Source organism: Leptonotus elevatus, chromosome 11, assembly GCF_054856555.1.
Source record: "Leptonotus elevatus isolate MCC_2025b chromosome 11, RoL_Lele_1.0, whole genome shotgun sequence".
NCBI lineage: Eukaryota > Metazoa > Chordata > Actinopteri > Syngnathiformes > Syngnathidae > Leptonotus > Leptonotus elevatus.
In genome coordinates, this window is record NC_141249.1 from 21798968 (window position 1) to 21820907 (window position 21940).

Consider the following 21940-nt stretch of genomic DNA (forward strand, 5'->3'; position numbering starts at 1 on the left):
TTATGTAGACTAGACAGTAGAGCTGTCAAAATTTAGTGATTAATCGTCAAGTAATCGGTTAGCAAATTAATCGATTAATCGCCAAGTAATCGGTTATCAGATTAATCGACAGCTACTTTAATAATTGAGTAATCGTTTGGGGCCATTTTATTATTTATTTAAAATTGTCCAAATCCTCTGATTTTAGCATATCAACATATCATCTGGTGTTTAATCAAAATAAGACATTTACAAACATCTGGTTTGACTTTGGAAGACAATCATCGAATCGGTAACGTAGTACAACATCAATCCCTCTTTTTTTCTAATCACTATATGAACACGAAGTACGAATTAGCCACCAATCACCGGTTAATAAACAGTGATCAAGTAAAACTATTTATGTAATCCAATTTAATACAAAATTAAAATGAATCAGATTAGCCGATTAATCGATTAAATAATCGAGATTAATCGATTAAAAAAAATTCAATAGTGACCGCACTATTAGACAAACAAGCGATGTTTAATTCTGAAATTCATACGTTTTCAGTTTGCGTGCGGGTGGAGGAGGGCAGCGACGTTTTGCTGACTTGCCATAAAGCATCAAACTCTAATCCAGCAAGTCGGCTCCACAAGGTCAGATCTTGACCAAACGTCAGAAATGCAAAGATGCAATTACGTCGCACTTGAAACTCCGCTTTCTTTCAAACTCAGGATATCTGCTTTGAGGGATTGGTCATCGCAGGGAAATTTCGACACTTTTGCAAACCAGATGTGTGACTTGTGAGGTTCTGGTGCATTTGTGAGGCGAAATGGACTGCAGAGCTGAAATCACGTTGATTTGTGCTGCAGAAAAGTGACTTTCTGGTGGTCTTTCAAAAACAATCTGGTCCTAGAAATGCTGTCAAATTGGAAAAGTAACGAGAGGAGCCACTTCCATTGGACGGGAGTCAGCTGCATTCCTCCCACAATTGCGAACGCCCTTTTCGATCTGTGCCTTAGCAAAATACTCAAAGAAACAAAACCACGTCCTAGACTTGCGCTGGGCACCAAAATAGCACCCTTGAACTTCACGTTGAGCTTCCAGGACCCTTGTAAGACGAAACATGAAAATAAATAGAAAGCCATTGTCCAGACAAGGGAAGAATTGACCCAGCTGTACAAAGGCTCACTCACGACTAGAATAACACACACTGGCTAGCCTCGTCTTACGCGACAACAAATAAACATGGCAGAAGCTCGACAACTTGCCAAGCCAAATGTTTCTGTGCCAGAAGCTTTATAGTATTCAGACAGCAAACATGGCAGTAAAATGAAAACGACAGGTCAGCGTGGCATTGTGAGGGGGAAGTGGGGGGGGGCACACTTATGCAAAGCCCTGGACGCACACCAGGCCTGAAAGCGACAGCCAGAGAAATGTGGCGCAACTAAAATCCCACAATACCCCAACATTTTTTGTGGAATACGAGTTAAGCAGCAAATTCCAGCCGTTTCTCAGGGGGGCGGCCATTTTGCCCCTTTCTGTCGACTGAAGATGACATCACAGTTGCTCAAGGGCTCAGGCGACGACCAATCACAGTTCACCTGTTTTCTGAAGCTGAGCTGTGATTGGTTGTTATTCGAGGCCTTGAGCAACTGTGATGTCATCTTCGGTCGACAGCAAGTGGCAAAATGGCCGCCCCCTGATATTGATTAGAACGGCTTCATGACTCATACTCCAAAAATGTAATGTGAATCACAATGTCATGTTTAGACTTGTGAGGTCACATATAACATATTATTGTCAAAAAATGTTTCAGGTTGACTAAAAAGCTAGCTAGCTAGCGTTGACTCGGATTTTTATGCTATCAAAACGTGTTCCCCAAAGCTTAGCTAACCTTGTAAATTGCCCAAAAATGCTACATTAGCTAATAAAACCCGAAAACAAAAACACTTTACTGCATTCAATTCACACAAACACGCGAATGAACTTTTTTCAGAATTGTTCACTAACTGCCAAACTGCTGCTTAGCGTGAAGTCAGTTGAGTTGAACGTCACCGCAAGCCCTCATATCAATCATTTCTGATCACAATCTTTTTTTTTTTTTAATCGTCCGAATGATGGCTTGTGTCCCAAAAAAACGTGCAAATCGCGTCACTGTCTCAAGTCGCGATACGCCTCAAACCACGGACTAAGCAACATCTTCCGACGACTGACTTTCCAGCAGCCGAGCTAGCAACCCATCAAATTGCGTTCCGCGCAACGCGCCAAATCAAGAGGCTCGCAATAATCATTTCAGTATACGATTCTCTCCTAAATTAAATAATCTCATTCCCGCTCCGCGTTCCAGTGCCAAATTTGTTTGAAAGCAAAAACTGCGCCCTGTTCCGATCCAGTCGACCATCTCGCCGATGGCAACGATCCGGGGTTCCACTCGTCACAGTTAATCTTCACTTTTCATATTCATGAATTATTTTCCTCGTGTTTTTTTTTGTCTTCATGCACAAAATATGAGCGCACAATTTGTCAGTTAGCGTGACTGTAAATTACAATGTAATCCCCCCCCCCCCCCCCCCCCCCCTCACGATAACTATTATTATTTCCTGGCTTTTCTTTCAGTCATGCATGGGCAAAGCTCAATTGCTTGGCGCTGCAGTCGATGAGCGCCGATGGCGATATTGAGATCGACGTGAGAGCAAAAAGGTGTCACTGACTGACTAAGACTAATTAAACCAACAGCTGAAGAGAATACAAAGAATACAATACAGATGGTTTCTTTTCTTTTCTTTTTTTCTTTTTTTTTTTTTTAAACTTTTGGCCTAATAACAGAATCGTGGCCAAACTTTTCGATGCCAGACTCAGCCCAAAGCGGAACAAATGTGAATAAACATAAAACATGTTTTGAAAGCGCACTAGAAAGCGGGAGCGTTCGGAGATGATTGCGTCAGCCTCCAGGCGGGGGATCTCGCTCTTAAAAATGGGGAAATAGGATTATAAATTATTAGTTGATGTACTCTACCCTTAATGTACCACTGATAAATGTGTTTATCCTCTTCAAATAAGCTACAATGTTAATAATATATCTATATACTTATGTATTTTATCACTTTCCACATTGGAATTTAGACTTTTCCTTTCTGTATTTTTTGGGGGTCTTGATAAAGAAAATAATAGCTTGAATTATTTTATTATATATATATATATATATATATATATATATATATATATATATATATATATATATATGTGTGTGAAATAGGGGGAGGAAGGAGAATACTTTTTTTTTTTAGCTACTTGATTTATGTCGAATTTTGTACAAAACAGCACAGTTCGGTAAATCGTAGGAAAAATACATTGCCTGTGTTATTCGAAACAGCTATTTTTAAATAATTACTTTTAATAATAAATATATTGACTATTCATGAGAATTAGGTCAAATTTTAAAAAAAAATAATCAAAAAGTACATTAAATAGTCAGAAAATATATTTTTTCAATTGCTTGAATTAAGTCGAATTTTGCACCAAAAAGTCAAGTAGTTAGCAAAAAGTACATATTTTTAGTCATTTGAAACGTTTTTTTTTGCATTAGAATTCTGCTAAAAAATGACATATTACAATATTTTTCATAAGAATTACAAGGAATTTTCTATTAAAAAAACTATAGTGATGAGAAAAAAATACACAATTGTGTTACTTGAATTATGTTGAATTTTGTTGAAGATAGTACACTACTGTAATTACTCAAAAAAATGTAGATTGTTTGAGATTGACATTGATTCAATTTTATAAATATGTTAAATAAGTTTGTTTATAGCCAAAGCTTACTTTTTCATAGTTAGTCATTAATTTTTTCAATTTCTTAAAATAATTAAGCTATCACATTTCATAAATAAGTAACCTATTATTGTTATAATTATTATATGTATTTATTTACAAAAAAGTACAATAAATAGTAGGAAAAAAACACATTTAAAATTAGATAAAATAATGAAAATATAATATCTAAATATTCTCTTTGTGTTCTCCCCCGCCGCTATTTTTAAGCCTATTCCACAATACTGAACTTTTTGTACAATTTGCCACACAATTCTCATGAGATTTGCTACATGTAATCATGATTTCAGGTGTGTGAACTTGACTTGAGTATGACTTTTTCTGTTGACTCCCGACAGTATAAAGTGATTGTACATTTTCCTCTTCTGATTCAGGATGTTGCCTTAAGACCGAATTGCCCATATTTGGAATTTTCAAATTCCTCCTGCCTGGTTCTGTGAAAACCATTCAAGTTGAGTGTTGAACATCCGGGCTAATGCTAGAAAAATGTTGTCGAACCCGCATTCAGTGCATGCCTAATCACTTGTCACAGATAATACCCCGACGAGTCGCCCTCATGTTCTTTCGGATGACATCACTAGGAATAAAATGCAGGAGTGTTTATTTAAGCCTTCATGTCGTCTCTTTTACATTGAAATTAACCTCGGCATTTGAACCGTAGCACCCGCGCGCGTGCGTCATTTTAACTTGACACTTTAAACACACGTCTTTTTTTGCACCGTAGGGCAGCCATTCGCCCTCTGGTGTTTATTTTGTGCAGAAGCGACTTGCCACACAGAATCGATTGCGCGTGCCACCGCCGTGTGACAAAAGCGAGCGCTCATAGGCAGCGAGTACACAACTAAAATAATGCAAAACAAGATAAGATAATGAAAATTCCCAGTTCCGTTGCATCAGCATCATACAAAGACAAAAAAAAATAAAAAAGGCCTTCTCTTCTATCCGAAAAGAGGACCCAAGTCACTAATCTAGCATGCTAATCTTTCATCGTTTGGAAAGTTAGCTCTGTTGAGAACAGAATGAGTCAAATATCTTAGCTGTCTAAAGTAGCGTAACATTTTTATGTCAGTTATAGAAATTTTAGTAAAGCCTTGTCTGTTCAGAGATTGACATCAATACCCGTACTGGTGTGAATAGGAGCCAGAAGCTAGCATTCTGTTAATACCAAGCTAGCATGCTAATCATTCCATCGTTTAGAAAGTTAGCTCTGTTTTAGAACAGCATTGTTTTGTCAAACATCTTATCCGGAAGTAAAGTAACGTAACATTTTTCTGTCAATTATGGAACTTTTATCAAGTAAAATTCATCTGTCCTGAATTGACAGCAAGATAATGTTAGCTTCCGGCTCCTATTCATGCTAGCACTGATGCTAACCCCAAGCTAACATTCGAAGCTTTAAAAGTCAAGAAATTAGCTTTTAGCGAAAGTAAAATAACATTTTCGTGACAGTTATTCAATTATTGAAACGTAAAGCCTGCTGAAAAACAACCAAAATAGAAACGATCCACGACGTCACGAGAGCGCTAAAAACAAGTCCTAAAAGTCGTAAACCCCCCCATTGCTCCATCAACCGAGACCCCCCAAAAACACACAGCCCACCTTGATATCTCCAATGTATTAGTAAACTGATCTGGCTCAGTAGAGAGGTTAACCCGATTACACTTTTGGATAGAACGCAATTATGACACAATCCGTACGCAATGTATAAGAGGTCCGAGAGCGGGGGGGGGGGGGGGGGGGGGGGGGCGACTCTTCGGGTTTCAGAAAACAAGGCGGTGATTAAATGTTGAGGAAATAGGCTAACTCCAAATATTGCATTCCTTGCAAATGTAATTAGGTTGCGCGGGCGCATTGCAAATCCTGCTCGCTTTGATGCCTGCTTATCAGGTTGAAAGCAAAAGTAGCCGGAGTGGTTTGACCTTTTTGCGTCTTAAATCGGAGAATTGCAACCAAAAGAAATCCAAATGGTGACATCCATGAGTCCATGTGTGCACCTTGTAGCAGTGCACACGCAGCAAGTGTTTTGGGGTGGTGACAGGGAGGCTGCGTAGAATGTGTGTGGGGGGGGGGGGGGGGGTGGAGGGGGGGGGGGGTTCTTGGAAGGATGCAAAGTGTTGGATGACAAGACTGCAAAAAAATTGACGGGGAAACGTTTCTGCCCTGACATGAATTTGGCCCCGGCCCACCCTCAACGAGGGGGAAACAACAAAGATTTTCGCTGGTGTTTTTGTTTGCCAAAACATCAGTCGTGCGCGCACGCCGCCAGCGGTTTCATCACACTAATGTCACACATGGCCAGTGTTGTGTTACTTTTCCGCATGACAACCGAGCGGATCGGCCGAGGGGAGGAAACGAGGACAAGGAGTGAGGACGAAATGATGTTTTGCTTGTGCAGATAAGTTACAACGATCCGGCTACCTGTTGAAAGCATCTGTCGGGCGCGCACGTCTGGCCAAGATCATTCATGCCGTTGTTGAAAAGCGGAGCGGCACATGACCTTCGCGTGGAGAAGTAATTTCAAGTCCACCTCCGCCAAGTATACAGGCTTGATTAGGTGCTTTTCGGCACGTGTGCCAATTGTAAAGAAAAAAAACGTGAAGGTGCAGCTTCGAGGCCTTTCCACAAATCTGGACGATCGTTTTCAGCAGTTTCTCACAAACAACTCCGAGAATGGAAAATACTCAATTATGATTGAATTGAACGTCACAAGCACACAAAAAAAATAACTTTCACTGAAGCAACCCCCTTCGCTCCCGGCTGTTTTACCGGATTTTGACTGATTTTGCAATGACCACAGAATATTCTCTTCTATTGCTATAAAAACATGGCACCTACCAAAAGAAAGATTAGAGTCTAAAAAGTATATTTGTATCTGTTTCCGTTTTGCAGCAATTAGTATTAGAATATAGTTTCATTATTATTCACAAATCTGTTAAAAACAATGGGGAAAGAGCTTTTTGCAACATGGCCCTGGTTGATCTCTTATACTCTGCTGCCACCTGCTGGCTGTTTTTTGTAATAACTATCATTGCTTTAATCGCCCTCTTTAGGTCAGAAGCTGTATCAAAGCCTTCTGTATGCACCAGCATTAAAAAAAACCACATTAAAAATAAAGTATAACTACGCCTTGTGAGTATTTAAAATAGAACGTACTTATATGTTTTTGGGAGCAAATGAGTTAAAAAAATAATAATGAAATAAAACGTTTTACAGAGCCCAAACGAAACATCACTATTACACGCATCCTTTTGTTGTAATGGGGACCGATTTTTCACTTGGGGAACCAACATTTGAAGAAAAATATTTTTTTTTATGTTGCCTAGGGATTAAACAAAACATCACTTTAGGGACGACCCTTTATAAAGATTTTAGACACGCACACAAGCATGCAGTTTTTTGTTGTTTTGTGTGTGTTTATCCCTTAAACCCTAAACAATAATTTTCTATACATTTCTTTGTTTTGTTATGGGTTGTTAGTGAGAAATACAATTTTAAATCTATCATTAAAGAAATGAAATGAAATGAATGGCAAAGGATATTCTGGAAGTAGAAAATTCCATGCCACTTTGTTAATCTTCACCCGAGTTCATCACATTTGGGGTCCTCGTAGGCCAGTAACAGACCAGAATGTCAAACCTTCGTTCAAGTACAAACCCATTAATATCAATGTCACCGGAGCCATGTGCTGAAGCCGGGTTTTAATTATCTAATGGCCACTCACGGTTTCATCGCACCAAAAGACCAACTTGAAAGCGGCACACTGCGCGATGGTTTGCTGTGCGGCGGCCCTAAAATTGACATCGTATTTCAACTCCAAACCGTGTAATTTCATCTATGTGTGCTAACTGAAATCCATTTTTTATTTATGAAGCATATTTCATGCGATATATAGTTAAAACTGGGAATTTTATTGGTGGAAGCATGAACAGCCTGAATAACAGTGGGTCAATAATTGACCCTTGGGGGACCCCACATGTGACTGCTGGATGTAAAATCGCCAACTGCAGATTATGAAGTTCACAGCATTTCTTTGAATTAAATAAACATGTCATTAAAGTGCAATTATTTTCGGCTTTACTGATTTGTTGATTAACATCATCAATCATTTAGAAGTCGTGTTACTCAACCGGAAAAAACACAATGTTGATGAGATGAGAGCAACAACTTACTAGACTACATTTGGGGAAACCACTATTTGAACACGGAACATTTTTACCTCGAGCCAAAATAAAAAACAACATTGAACGAGGCGTTCAAACGGAACCCGGGGCCAAACTGTCCGGGTAAAATATTATCATTGCGTCCCATCGTCTGTCATCCTGTACCTTTGTTTTAGAAAATACTACGTTGAAAGTAATTGTAAAAACAGCTGCTTAACTGATCTCGTTTCCATGCCCCAAAACCGCCAAACAAATCCATCAGCGCATACCACAGCGTTCCCTAATAACGCTCAAAAGCACATTATTGCATTTGAACAAAATCAGCTACAAGGCAAATAAAGTGCACGCTTTGTAAATAAAGTCAATTGTGTGGTTTAAGATTGATTTGATTTTTTCTTAGCTTCAAAGGGTTAGCGCTTCAGAGCGAAGAAGAACAATATCAAAAGTCTGGGACAATGTCAGGGCTGCTCTTGCAGGATCTCTTTTTAATATTTATGCAGACATGAAGGGGGGGGGGGGTGGAAAAAATGCAATAACGTAAAAACAACAAGTGAATTAGGCATGAAACACAACAGGATATTGCAGGGAGATTAAGTTGTTTCCTTCTCGCCAGCGTGTCCCCCGTTGCACCCGCACAACAGCCCACGGCCGACTTTAATTGGGAGCCCCAACATGACTTCCACGAGCTGCGGTGCGGTTTGCAATGCGTTTAGGGGGAGATCAAACAAAAAAATTGGCTTTTATTTGGGGAAATATCACATATTGTCAAGATGATTTTTCTGAATTTACTTTATTTACTTAGGCACTTATTTTGTATTTATGGCAAAAAAAAAAAAAAAAAAGTAGACAAAATTGATTTACAGTGTGTAAATATGCTTACATTATTTTTATTATTTTTACCTGCAAATTATTTTAAAGCAAAAAAAATTATCTTGACCGTTTTATTTAGTTATTTTTTTCTTGTCTGTTGTATAATGCATTTAGTAGAAAAAAACACATTTACATTATTTTAATGAGTTCACCAATAAAAAACTAACTAAAATCTGGAAAAAATAAAAAGCATTTAACGTTATTATTTTTATGACAAAGAAAACCTTTCTGGCCGGTTCTACAGTGCATTTTGTCGGCTGTTAAACAAAAAATATAAAAAAAGAAAAAAATTAAAAACATATTTAAATATTTTTGTGAATGCACAGTTTAAATTTTTTTTTATTCATTTTATGAAAAAAAATTCTCTTGACCATTTTACAGCACATTTTGTTGGATGACAAACCAAAAATGCTCTTAAATTAGTGAGGGAAAAATGACAAAGTTACATAAATTTGTTCAGTTTACTAATAAAAAAAAACATGGGGAAAAAAAATCCCATAATCCTAACCCGCTTATTAATTTTTGGGTAAAAAATAATGTAGCAATAAAAATATTTATTGAGTGATTTATAGTGCATTTATCAGGATAGCAGCAAAAAAAAAAAATGCTTAAAGTACAGTAGTATTTAAAAAAAAAATTGTTCATTTATTCATAAAAGTGATGGGGGAAAATAATTAATGTCAAACACTCCTATTACTTTTATGGCACTACATAATGTGGCTTTTTTTGGTCTTCTATAGTGTATTTAGTAGGAAATCAAACAAAAAATATGATTAAAATAGTTACTTTATGAAGTTTTTTTCTGTATGAATCCAAAAATGGTCCGATCCAACAAGGCCTGAAGGTTATAAACGACGGCAAAATGTAGCGCAGCAGCATGTCTGCCTTATTTGCCATATACGGCCGATTGCAACATTATGAGAGAATTACGCTCCCTTTTTCTCATTTGTCATCACAAAACGATGTCACGAGTCACAAACTTTTTTGGAAGGAGCCTTGCTATTATTTTTTTCCCCCTCTCCAAATGGCTTCTCTCAAAACATTAGTCGTCTACGAATGCTGACAGACTCAAGCGGGGGGTCGGACGTGAATTGTGCCCTGCGATAATGACGACTTTTCCTGCCAGAACGCAGCATGACACAAGCCAACAATTTAGAGCTGCCAGAGGAGAGAGAGAGAGAGAGAGAGAGAGAGAGAGAGAGAGAGAGAGAGAGAGAGAGAGAGAGAGAGAGAGAGAGAGAGAGACAGAGAGAGAGAGAGAGAGAGAGAGAAACATACAGTTGAAATATGTTTAAAGGGAAGCGAGGTGTGTGTTATGTTTGGACGTGTGCAGACGCACACTTCACAAGGTTCCAGTGGAATCTGCTGCTGGAAAGATCATAAAGTAGATCAATCCCCCTTTTTTCTCTCCCTCCTCCTTTCCTTAAAGAGAATGTCTGATCTATTTCCTCCATAACAATTGCTCACATTCTTGAATGTCTTTCACCATTTTATGACCAAACACAAAAAAAGGTCGGCGGCAGCACTAAAATACGTTTTCACCAGGATACATATCCACATAAAGTGACTTTGAGACGTTCTATTTTTCCCTAAAAAAAAGTTGAGATTTTCTATTTAACTTAATTGCATCAAGTAGATGTTCTGCTTTTCAGAAATGCGTATTGCTCAAGATCCCACATTTTTTTTTTTTTTTTTTTTAAATATGTACAATAAGATGTACATGCAAAAAAATATGTTAGAGACTTTTTTGGGCTAAAGTTAGCATTTGGTAGACATTCCCTTAGCAACATCATTCAGTTAGCAAGCTTACTGTTTGACAAATATATTTCAAATTTCTGATTGAGTTTCAATATGACAGAGTGGACTTATTAAGCTCAAATCGGACGAATACGATTATATATGATAAAAAAAAATTGTGAAACATAAGCGTAAATATTTTTCCTGCGAAAAAAAAAAAAGACAAAACGTTGGTAACGATGTTACTAAAACGTCTTTTTTTTCTCTTTTCTTTTTTTTTTTTAAAGTGGCATTTACCCAAAAATGACAGTGTGGACAGTTCAATATAATTACATTATACATTGTGAAAATTGAGCAAATACATTGCTTGCGGACGATAGAACCATGTACATTTTTTAAGGGTTTAAGTTGGCGCACTTGATAGTCAAGGCACCCTCTTTTATTGCCTTTGTTTTGCTTTTTTTGAAATGGAAACAATCTGAGGTCTTCCAGAATGTTGCGCAATCCTACGTCTGCAATGAGACCAACAGGTTGTCAAAATACACGCGCGCGCACACATCGTTCACGGTGACACATTCCTACTTCTGTTACATATTAATATTATACATATTAATACAGCATGATGTGGGGAGGGGAGCCAAGGGGCATATGAATTGTGGTCACAATATATACATCATATAAATAATGGAATAGGGTTCCATGTGTGCGCGACATTGAACGACCAAGAAAGTCCTGACGGCGGTGTTCGGTTTAGGTGAACGGTATGAGATTTTTTTCTAATAGGTTTTTTGGTGAGCTAACAAATACACGCACGCACGCACGCACACGCATGCACGCACGCACGCACATACACATACTCACCCACACACAAAAAATAAAAATAAATAAAGAGCAATGATGATGACATTTCCGAATGAACAATACTGAGCTCTTAATAAAATAAATAAAATAAAAAATAAATAAATAAAAAATAAAATAATAATAATAATAAAATAAAATAAAATAAAAAAAATTAAATAAAAATAAAAATAAAAAAAGAACGACCAAGAAAGTCCTGACGGCGGTGTTCGGTTTAGGTGAACGGTATGAGATTTTTTCTAATAGGTTTTTTGGTGAGCTAACAAATACACGCACGCACGCACGCACGCACGCACATACACATACTCACCCACACACACACACACAAAAAAAATAAAAATAAATAAAGAGCAATGATGATGACATTTCCGAATGAACAATACTGAGCTCTTAATAAAAAAAATATATAAAAAAAATAAAATAATAATAATAATTAAAAAAAAAATAAATAAATAAAGAACGACCAAGAAAGTCCAGCGTGCTCCAGAGGCAAATTCCCAAACGCCCTAAACGAGGCTTGCGTTGGCCCTAAAAGCAAAATTGGTCAATTGTTATGCTCGAGCGTACTTGCGCTGTCTAAGAAATTAGGAATATAGAGAGCGTTGAACAGTCTAAGTCGAGTTGAGGTTCATGAATATCAAATCAAAGTGGAGTCTTTCATCCATTTCAGCCCAAGTCGCAAATGCTAAAATTAGCCACTGGAGTCCGACTTCAAGTCAGGTCATGTGAAGGAGTGGAAAGCTTAAGATGAAACAGGCGCTGTCGTCATATTGCAGACTCGCGTCAATCATTTGAATTCTTGAACGTGAAAGAGGACCGCTTCTGACGGAGAACTCGGGGTGAGAACCGTGAACCCTCTCTCCGCCGGGGGCGCACGTTACCAACGATCCCTCTTGCGCCTCGCTCCTCCAGACGACTCCATTTCTCTCGCTGTTTGGCTTGGGTGCGAGGCCAACTCACTTCATAACTTGTGGGACGGCTAAAGGCGCAAAGCCTCCATTTAAAAGGATCAAGTGCAGGCATTGTTTGGTTATGTTCGCCATATGTGTTGGCTTTTCACGATCCGAATCCTTTCTCCCAAAAACACAGTGCTTGTGAAAATAAACACGGCTTCGCCCTACACAAATTGTGGACTAATTGTGTATTTGGACTAAATCATTCTTCAAGTTGGGGAGCTTTTTTCCATTTGCTAAGGCGTGTCGGGGAGTGACAGCTTGACATTGATCAGTGTGTTGACTTGTGGAACTGGAGCTTTACCTGTAACGCATACGACCACAAAGTCGTGCGACTCCGACAGCAGCTCACCTCTTCGCGTGGAAAAACATGTTCTCTTAACATGTTCCACTAAAAACACACACGAATTGTAATTACAACTATTATAAAAACGGAAACTAAAATCATCTTTAAATCCAGAATTTATGATGCACGTGCTTGTTGATTTAAGCTTTTTTTTTTTTTTTTTTTGGACATACCGTGCAGTAAAAGTGCATAGAAAATGAGGCTTTAAAATCCTGGGAAAAAAATACAGCCTGCAGTATATCCCACTTGGGCATCGCAAGCTTTTTCCACACAACAACGAGGCGCTCTAAAGCGACCACCCCCAGCGCAACACCTCTGTCGACATGCTGGCTGGAACCTCGGATAGAAAAAAAAAAAATCTCCTTGGGCTTCTGCCTTCTTGTGGTGTGCATGCACTCACGTCCAACAACGAGGCGCTCTAAAGCGACCACCCCCAGCGCAACACCTCTGTCGACATGCTGGCTGGAACCTCGGATAGAAAAAAAAAAAAATCCCCTTGGGCTTCTGCCTTCTTGTGGTGTGCATGCACTCACGTCCAACAATGAGGCACTCTAAAGCCAACAACAGCGTACTATCTAAGGGTAAGATGCATAGCTAACTACAAGTTGCAATTGCGCCGGTAACCGCTGATAAGAACGAAGGTGTTCAACTTCCTATGGAGTGGTCGAGGGGAAACCTCAGTGGAGTGTTGGAGTCAAAACGTTTAGAGGTCGAGACCGAGACAATACCAACATTTTTAGAGGTCAAGACCAAGGACCAAGACTTTTGGAGGTCGAGACTGAGACAAGACCAAGAACCAAGACTTTTAGTGGTCGAGACCAACACAAGACCACATTTTTTGGGGAGTTGAGACAGAGACAAGACCAAGGACCAAGACTTTTGAAGGTCGAGACTGAGACAAGACCAAGGACCAAGACTTTTAGTGGTCGAGACCAACACAAGACCACATTTTTTGGGGAGTTGAGACAGAGACAAGACCAAGGACCAAGACTTTTGGAGGTCGAGACTGAGACAAGACCACATTTTTTGGGGAGTTGAGACAGAGACAAGACCAAGGACCAAGACATTTCGAGGTCTTGACGAATACAAGAAAAAAATGACCAGTATCTTTTTTTTCATTACGTTTCCAACTAAAACAAATTCTGCAATGTTGTTTTTGAAATATTACAATGAAACAAATCTCAAATCGGTGGGTGGGTGGGGGGGTTGGGGGGGGCTTCCAGCGTGATACTGCAGCACCTGCATTCTATGCTTCTGTTCACCAGTCTTGATCTTAATGATGCCTTTCTATCTGCACTCTGGCACGCTTATCCAGTTGAAACCAGTTAAGACCATCAGGTCACACAAAAACGTACAGTCTTTCCATACCACAGCTTTTCACCGATTCTGTGTGGGTCTGGAATGCATCCCTTGCGATAAACGTGGGTTCACCGTACTGTTTTTTTTTTGTTTTTGTTTTTTTAACACGTTTAGCGTTTCCTGCTTTGCAGGGACTCACCATGCACTTGTTGGGTTTCTCCCCAGAGTGAACCCTCATGTGGATGAGCAGCTTGTAGCGGGCGTTGAAGGGCTTGTAGCGCCGGATGCATCCGGCCCAGAAGCAGGTGAAGTCCTCGCCTTTGCGCTGGTCGATGTGGACCTTCTCAATGTGCCTCACCAGCTCCTCCTGTTGCTCATATGCGGCACTGCAGTCAATCCAGCGGCACGACTGCTTATCGGCCTGAGTTACGCCGACTTCCTCGCCCTCCGCGGCGGGGCCTCCGGACGTCGACGCCGCCGACGACGACGACGACTTGAGTCCCGGGCAAGAGCCTGGTGCCGACTGATGGCTGCTCATAAGGCCGCCCCCTGCGTATTGGTGCAGGTGGTAAGGCGGTGGCATGGCGGCGCGGGGATGCTGATGGAGGTGACGGAGGTGCCCATTGTGACCACTTAAGTGTTGGTGATAGCGGTGTTGCAAGAGTTCATCGTCACTGGGGGTGAAGTCATCCAAGGGCTCCTGCTTGAGGGTGGCCCCCGATCTTTGGCTCATGTCCAGCAGAGCCCCGGTTTCCGCCCCCGACCTTTGGCCTCTGTCCAGTACAGCCCCGGTTTCAGCCCCCGATCTTTGTCTCCTGTCGAGAAGGATCCCGGTGTCAGCCGCCGTTTGCAGCGTCCCCGACATTTGCATGAATAACCCCAAGCCATCCGAGCCTCCTCCTCCGCCTCCGCCTCCTCCTGCGCTTCCCAGGGGGGCCCCTGCTGCCCCTCGGCCCAGCTGCATGGAGCCCTGCTCCTCGCACTGCCCCTGGCCTTGCTCCGGCTCCACTGAAGACACCGACGAAGAGGATGAGGAGCACGAGGAGGACAGGGACAGCAGGCAGGTGGCAGGTGAGCTTGATAGCTGACAGCTCTCCTGCAGCGCGGTCCGCTGGGGGCTTCGGCGCTGCGGGGGCTTGCGGGGGGCTTCCCGAGAGCAGGGGATGTTCGGCGAGGATGTCGACGAGGAGGACGAGGAGGAGGGAGAAGAGAATCTGCCGTTGCTCGCGTGGCTGGGCGAGTGGTTAACGCCGCGGAAACCGTTGACGCAAGCCACCATGGACATCTGCGAGGAAGCGCAGATGATGGCGGTGATGTTGATCTCCTCGGAGGCGGTTCTGGTCGCAGATGGAGAATCTGCCGCGGCGACGCTGCCGGGTCGGACGGCGGACTGCGAGACCGGAGAAAGGCGGCGTCTTTTCAGACTGCTGGTGCTCAGCAGACGCGCCGAATGACGGGAGCTCGCTGGGGACAAAGCCGACGGGGAGGAGCCGTCTTCATTATTAAAGGGTTGCGACGCGTCCCCTGATGCAGCGTTGCTAACTATGCGCATGCTATCGCCGCTGCCGTCGCCAGCGTGCGCCATCTCGTCCCTCGACGTCCTCAGAACTATGCCGGCACCCGAGTTGTGAAACCCAGGCTGGACCCCGGGCACCATGCTGGAAACGGTGAAGCCCATGGCGTCCTCTTCTTTGATTGGATACGGGAGAGCCGATTGAGGCCTGTTAGCACCACCGCGGCTCAGGCCGGGCGAAGTCCCGGGCAGGGTCCTCTGAAAAGTGGATGACCTGCAGGGAGACGGACAAAAAAAAAAAAAAAAAGACATTACAAAGGGAGGACTATGAGCTCCATCAGCTTAGCAACCGTTGACAGACATGGACTGGTTCATCCCCGCATTCGCTGAAATGAAAGTCATGGACCAAATGAAGTAGCATTTTCTGCTATCTGGAGGCTTTTTAGTTTTATTCAGAGATCTGCACTTCTTACTCCTTTTTTTCAAGATAGACTTTTTAGGCGTGTTAATTTTTACAGATGACATTACAATGTAGGAAAAAAAAAGGACATAGATAAAAATAGGTCAAGTCATTCACAGTGATTGAGATCTTGGCAGAAAACAATTTGGACAACAAAGACGGAACATTTAAAATGACAGCAACAGATTGGAAATAAGCTCAATTATTTCCTATCCAGGGCCTTATTTAGGAGAATCGGTGGACATCATTGGCTGCAAGAATCACTCGAGCTTCTTGTGTTCAATAATTGATTGTTTAATCTGAAAAAGCACATCCTGTACAAGTAAGGTATGTCTTTTCAGTGGTTAGCTAAGCTAATTTAGCACTTTTTGCTCGCAAAGGTACGCCGTAATTGCTAACTAGACTATCAAAACGTTATAGCTCGATAGTTCCTAAACAACACCAAAAGCAACATGTCAAATGTGATTTTCTTTCCTCTGACATTCAAAAAGTCTCTAATCTGATTTGAAAATAAACACACAAAAAAAAAAAACACACATACTGTGCAAGTACCGAGTGCCTGTTCTGTTTGTTATCATTAGCTAATTTAGCACCTTTTGCTAGCCAGTTAGCAAAGGTACGGGAAACGTTTTGATAGGCTAGCTAAGTAGCTAAAAATATTTAATTAATAAAAAAAATAGTTTTCTAGTTTGTTTTCATACTTTTTTTTCTCTCTGAAGAAGTGTGAGTGTTTTTTCCACCTCTTCCATTTAGACATGAAGATGTCCGAATCCATCCCTATCCCTAATGAGCACAAATATTTTTTCCTGATGGATGAAACTAAATCTCGTAACACGAGAATATAAACGGGCATTTATAACTAAGATTAGAAAGGCGGACGGCATTTGAGACCGAGAGGCCGCCGGCTTGAGTGTCCGTCTGACATGCTTTGATGGCACAATAGGGGTTAAACCCAACCCAACATTGGGGATAAATGGGGGGTCACCTGTTTTTGGTGGCGTAATTGCAGCCTCAGAAGGGTTTGCCGATTACAATGCCGTGTATTATGGTGGGAATCTTTGCCTTGCTGAATGGGGGGACCCTGGTCGGATTTCCCCATGCGTCGCTGTGATCCGCGACATAATAATTCCTGTCAGTTGGCTCATTATGGATTTTGTGCAGAGCCCCTGAGTGATGTGAGAAGATCTCTTTTTTTTTTTTTTTCAGGATGTCTCTCGATGAAGGAATCGTCTGTTTGCCCCCACCCCCACCCCCGCCGCCCACTCAGCCACAAACCCATCCAAAGCATGGCAAAAGACAAACAGGTCCGCGGAAATATTATAGAGGGCTATTTCCTGTTTGTTTGAAAAATATGACAATTATTGAGCATTCTATCTATCTATCTATCTATCTATCTATCTATCTATCTATCCATCCATCCATCCATGACAAAATGAGTATAGGGAGTGAGGGTTTACCTGGCGTCCTGGTGCGGGCTGTCCTGCAGAAGAAGATCAGGCGCAGGACTGTCACACTGGAGGCTCTGTGGGTAAAGCCCCCCAGGGTGGCCCCCCAAGGGCAGCGGCAAACTCTGCCCACATGGCATCATGGTGCCCTGGGTGCCCCCCAGCTCGGCGTCGCCATTCTTTTCCAAGCAGTAGCCGCTGTTACCTGCAAGCAAGAGTAGCGGCAGAACAGAAATGCTAACGTTAGCGGTTGTTCAACTTTGTTACCCTCATAATAGTTTTTTTTTTTTTTTTTTTCAGCTGCTTGGATAGTAGATCTGTATGCTTTTTTTTTCTGGGCAACAAAGGAGTTTGAAATACTCCCTCTGTGGTGGTTTGTATTGTCATTGATATTTGATATGAAATGCAGTCCAACAGAACAAGTTTAGACAAAAAATTTAAAAAAATGCAGAACCCCCTAAATGCTAATGCTAATGTAATTTAAAAATAGTTTTTTTTTTTTTTTTAAACATGGACAAAAATAAATTTTGCCTGAATTATAAGCTGCAATATTACAGCATTTACATCGAAATTTAACCACTGAAGTGAATTTCTTTATTCTCATCGTAGTATTTTTCTCTGAAATTTTTTTAACAACAACAAAAAAAGTTCTGATATACAGTGGAACCAATAAACACCTATGCTTGTTTAGTGTGCTATTTCTTCATAGTGAAGTATCATTTCACAGATTTTTATATTGTACTGCATTTATTTTCAAGCACGTACCAATTAAAATTAGAAAAATATCGTGCTGTGGACATGTGACTGCCAGAAAGCAGCAGAAAGCTGTCAACAGGTGTCGGAATTACGAAGACGAGAATGGAAAGGCCTTTGGAAGGAACTGAAGAAGAACTACATGTCGTCTTGAATGTCAAACGATGCACGCCCCAAAGAGCATAACCGGTGAAATATTGGGCACCATTTGGCGAAGAGAAATAATATCAAATATTAATGTTGGTGCAACTGAAAGAAACTCAAATTACATGTGTCGGGAAAAGCAACTCAGCCAAGGGCAATGTAATAAGTCATTTTGTATAAATACAGTAATGCCATTACTTGATCCTGTATGCACTTGTTAGGTAAATCATTCGGGTTTTTTTTGTCCAATTGACTCGCCAATAAATGATTGATGGCGGGATTTTTCCAAACCCCCCAAATCATTAATAACTTATATTATGTGAATCCCAGCTGCAAATAATCAGTTGGTGTGGGAAACACATGGGACCGTGTTGGTTACTCAATGAATCTCCCTTTTTTTCCACCCGAACACATTTCCATCCTCATTTACGCCGATGTATCATCGTAGCAGTCAAGCCCGAGGATTTGAATGAGAAAAACGCGCTTTTACCGCACTAGTAGCGAGGAGACGCATAAGCGCTGGAGTGAACATGATGAAAACACTATGAGGAAATGTTTACAGAAGGTAAGCCAATATCCCCGTGCCACCACTTGGAACAGCGGACGCCACGTGTCCCCTGTTCCCCGCTTGCCTAACTCAATTTCGCAACAGCATTTTTTTCTCAAGATGTCACCGACGTTCTCAAAAAAAAAAAAAAAAAAAAGGAAAACAAAAAAAAAAAGATGTCACCGACGCGGGTTATAAGCAAGTCGCTCCGACAACTCTTCATGTGAGAGAGACAACAAACGCACAAGAAAGCTTCTGTTACACTAAACATTTACAACTTAAACTGTCATACCGCTGGGCCAATATTCGATTCTGAGCTTCATCGATTCTTTTCTTTTTTTAATATTTGGGTAAATAAAAACGGCATTTTTTCCCCACTGGACACTATTTAGTTTCAAGAAATTACAGAATTTTTGGTACGTTAAAGTTTAAATAAATGAATACTAACATTCTTCATTTCCCATCACTGGTGAGCTATTTTTAGAACAGACCTGCGTGCTACTCATGTTGTCCTTAGGGCTAACTAGTACACACTGGCGCCATATTTTTTTTAGGGGGATTTTGTTTTAAGGACAATGCATATTATTCAAAAGGAATCCATATAACTGTTGTCTCTTTTGTCTAACCCTCCATTTATACTCCTCCTCCTTGCGTAGCTGCTCACCCCTCCCCTCTCTGCTCTACTCTCTGAGAAAGAGAAAAAAAAAGTTGATTGGAAGCAATTCACTTCAAAGAGGCAGCTCGTTTACACAACTCTGCAAGCAGGCAATCATACTGTATTTTGCTGAATTTCTTTCTTTTTTTTTTTAATAAAATGAGTGCTGAGAAGGAGTGAAGGAGTTATTTTTTAAATAAATGGCATGGCTAAAAATTATTATTATTTTTAATGAGTTTAGTGCAAATTTTCTTGTGAAAAAGACATTGCAGTATTTTTTTTTGATGGTGGTTTTGGTTGGCTTGATTTTTCTGCTCTCTGATTAATTGGTGAAAGCAAAATTTGTTACAGACATCCCCGACAGGAAAAACATATGTAGTGATCTGCTGTTAAGACAATTTTCAACGCAGTACTTACAATTACTTTTAGTTCAATTAAAAATTTTGAGTAGTCTAAAAGCTCATCAAATCATCTTTTGTTGGAATTAGAGCTTGTTTTATGTCAGCGAGGCGGACTCATTGCTTTGGTGAAAAGGGATGTTGATTTACTCCCCTCATATTTCCTACGCGTCATGTAGTAAAAAGTCCCATTGCGAGGACGTGAAGCGTGTTCGGTGATGAAGTTCCCGAGCGCCCCCGCTGCGCGACGTTCGGTCTGCGCTGATTTACGGCCTCGCTTACAGAATCGGTTATGCCGGAGAAATGGCGCCGCTCAAACATATGGCGGCTTGGACGGGACCCAGAAGTAAATTCACTTTAGACCGAATGAGCCGTGGTAATCGAGCGTTCTGTATTTCAATGAGCGTCGCGCGTGCGCGCGCGCTTTGGTTCGGGAGGCCGAAGCCAACCGGAGCATCGAGGGATGGCGGCGTGAAGTTGCCGCCGCCGCCGCCGCCGAGGAAGCTTTGTGGCCTCGGTTAACTCAGTGGAGCCCAACAGATTCGGAAAAAAAAAGCTTGTGGCGTGGCTGCGCAGCCTGAAGCAGCCGTAGCAGAAAGATGGCGGACAAACATCTCAGCCTCCTGTAATATAATTAGCCATGACTAGACTTACGATTACATTAAAAACATTGACGTGATAGAGCATATTTTGGGGGATTTTAAAAGGAATGAACTATTAGGTTACCACTAGATGGCGCTAAATAATACTCTCTGTCCTTTAAAGGGCAATAAGACCGCAAAACAGATGCTATGGCTAGCATCGTTTGTTAGCATTAAGCTAAACAAACTGAGCTAAAGCAAAGTTGAGTGATTGTTTTAAATACACGATGTGTACTTTTTCTGTTTTCTGTTTAGTTTGACGGTAAACTTCAACTGGGAGTGGCAATAAACAGCTTGAAGCGTCGCTTTTGAAGAATCGTTTACTGTCTGACAAAACTGCTGCTCGCTGTGAAGTGACTCGCCTCTCAAGGCGCATTGGAGGGAGAGAAAAAAAAAAACCCTCAAAAAGTATCAATACAGCGAAACAACTAAAGGTTCGTCTAAATAGTACAAGAGTGCGAGATGAAGGATGAAAATTGCAGACAGACATTGGAGGAAAACAGAGGCAGGACACTGTCAAGAGACACCTGGTGCGAATTCAGCACACATGTGTTGGCTCATCGTCCCAAACAGCCACTGATGTCAGCATTACTAACGAAGAAGAAGAAGAAGAAGAAAAAAAAGAAGGCTTCTATTGTTTTCGAACGTTCACCTCCGCCTTCCGCAAAAGAACAAAACCCTGAAAAGAATGAACGGAGGTGAGGAACAGCCGCTGTTGATAACAGCGATGTCTAATAATACTCACTTACATTTTAAGTGGAATCTTCCTTTCCATAAATGTCCTCACGTGTCGCTCGCTCTGCCTCCTCTCGTGTAATTGCAACACTCTGGAGAAGCATCAAGTGCACTTACTCAAAAGTGGATTAGCGTTCTTATCAATAACAATTAAAGCAGTTCTGGAAAAAAAAATAATAATCTCAAATTCACTTTTATATCATATATAAAAAGGGATGTTCAATACTATTTTTTATTCAGACCGATGATGAGATATAAAATTTCATTTAACATAACAAAAAATTGTGAACGAAGACCTTTTTTTGATGTGCTGATGTGTCAAACTGCCACAATATAGCGCCATCTACTACCGAGGAGGACTTACTACATGTCAGATTTTTTTTTCTTGCCTTAGGTATGAGTGGCTCCACGAGTAAAAATGTTACTATAAAAACAGTTATCCAACTAGTAACTTAAACTGTGAGACCATCATAATAGATTTCAAAATAAATTAGACGGAAATAAAAAATGTTGACTTTTGGAAATTTCGGGCCCCCAAATGACACGCAGATGAACCAGCCACCATGACTCCAGCTCATGATGTCACTCACAAGCCACGCCCCTTAAAAGGCACACATCTAACACATAAAT

The 21940-nt window shown here is 41.0% G+C and overlaps 1 protein-coding gene across 2 annotated transcripts in view; it reads right to left on the minus strand.

Annotated features, from left to right (window-relative positions):
- Positions 1–21940, minus strand: part of glis1b (GLIS family zinc finger 1b) — a 90829-nt gene that overhangs the window by 38487 nt on the left and 30402 nt on the right. For both annotated transcript variants that reach the window (XM_086089178.1, XM_086089177.1), the window contains 2 exons: positions 17450–17642; positions 14219–15806 (listed from right to left, as the gene is read on the minus strand). In XM_086089178.1, coding sequence (XP_085945304.1) covers positions 14219–15806; positions 17450–17642 — 1781 coding nt within the window. The remainder of the gene's footprint in view (positions 1–14218; positions 15807–17449; positions 17643–21940) is intronic.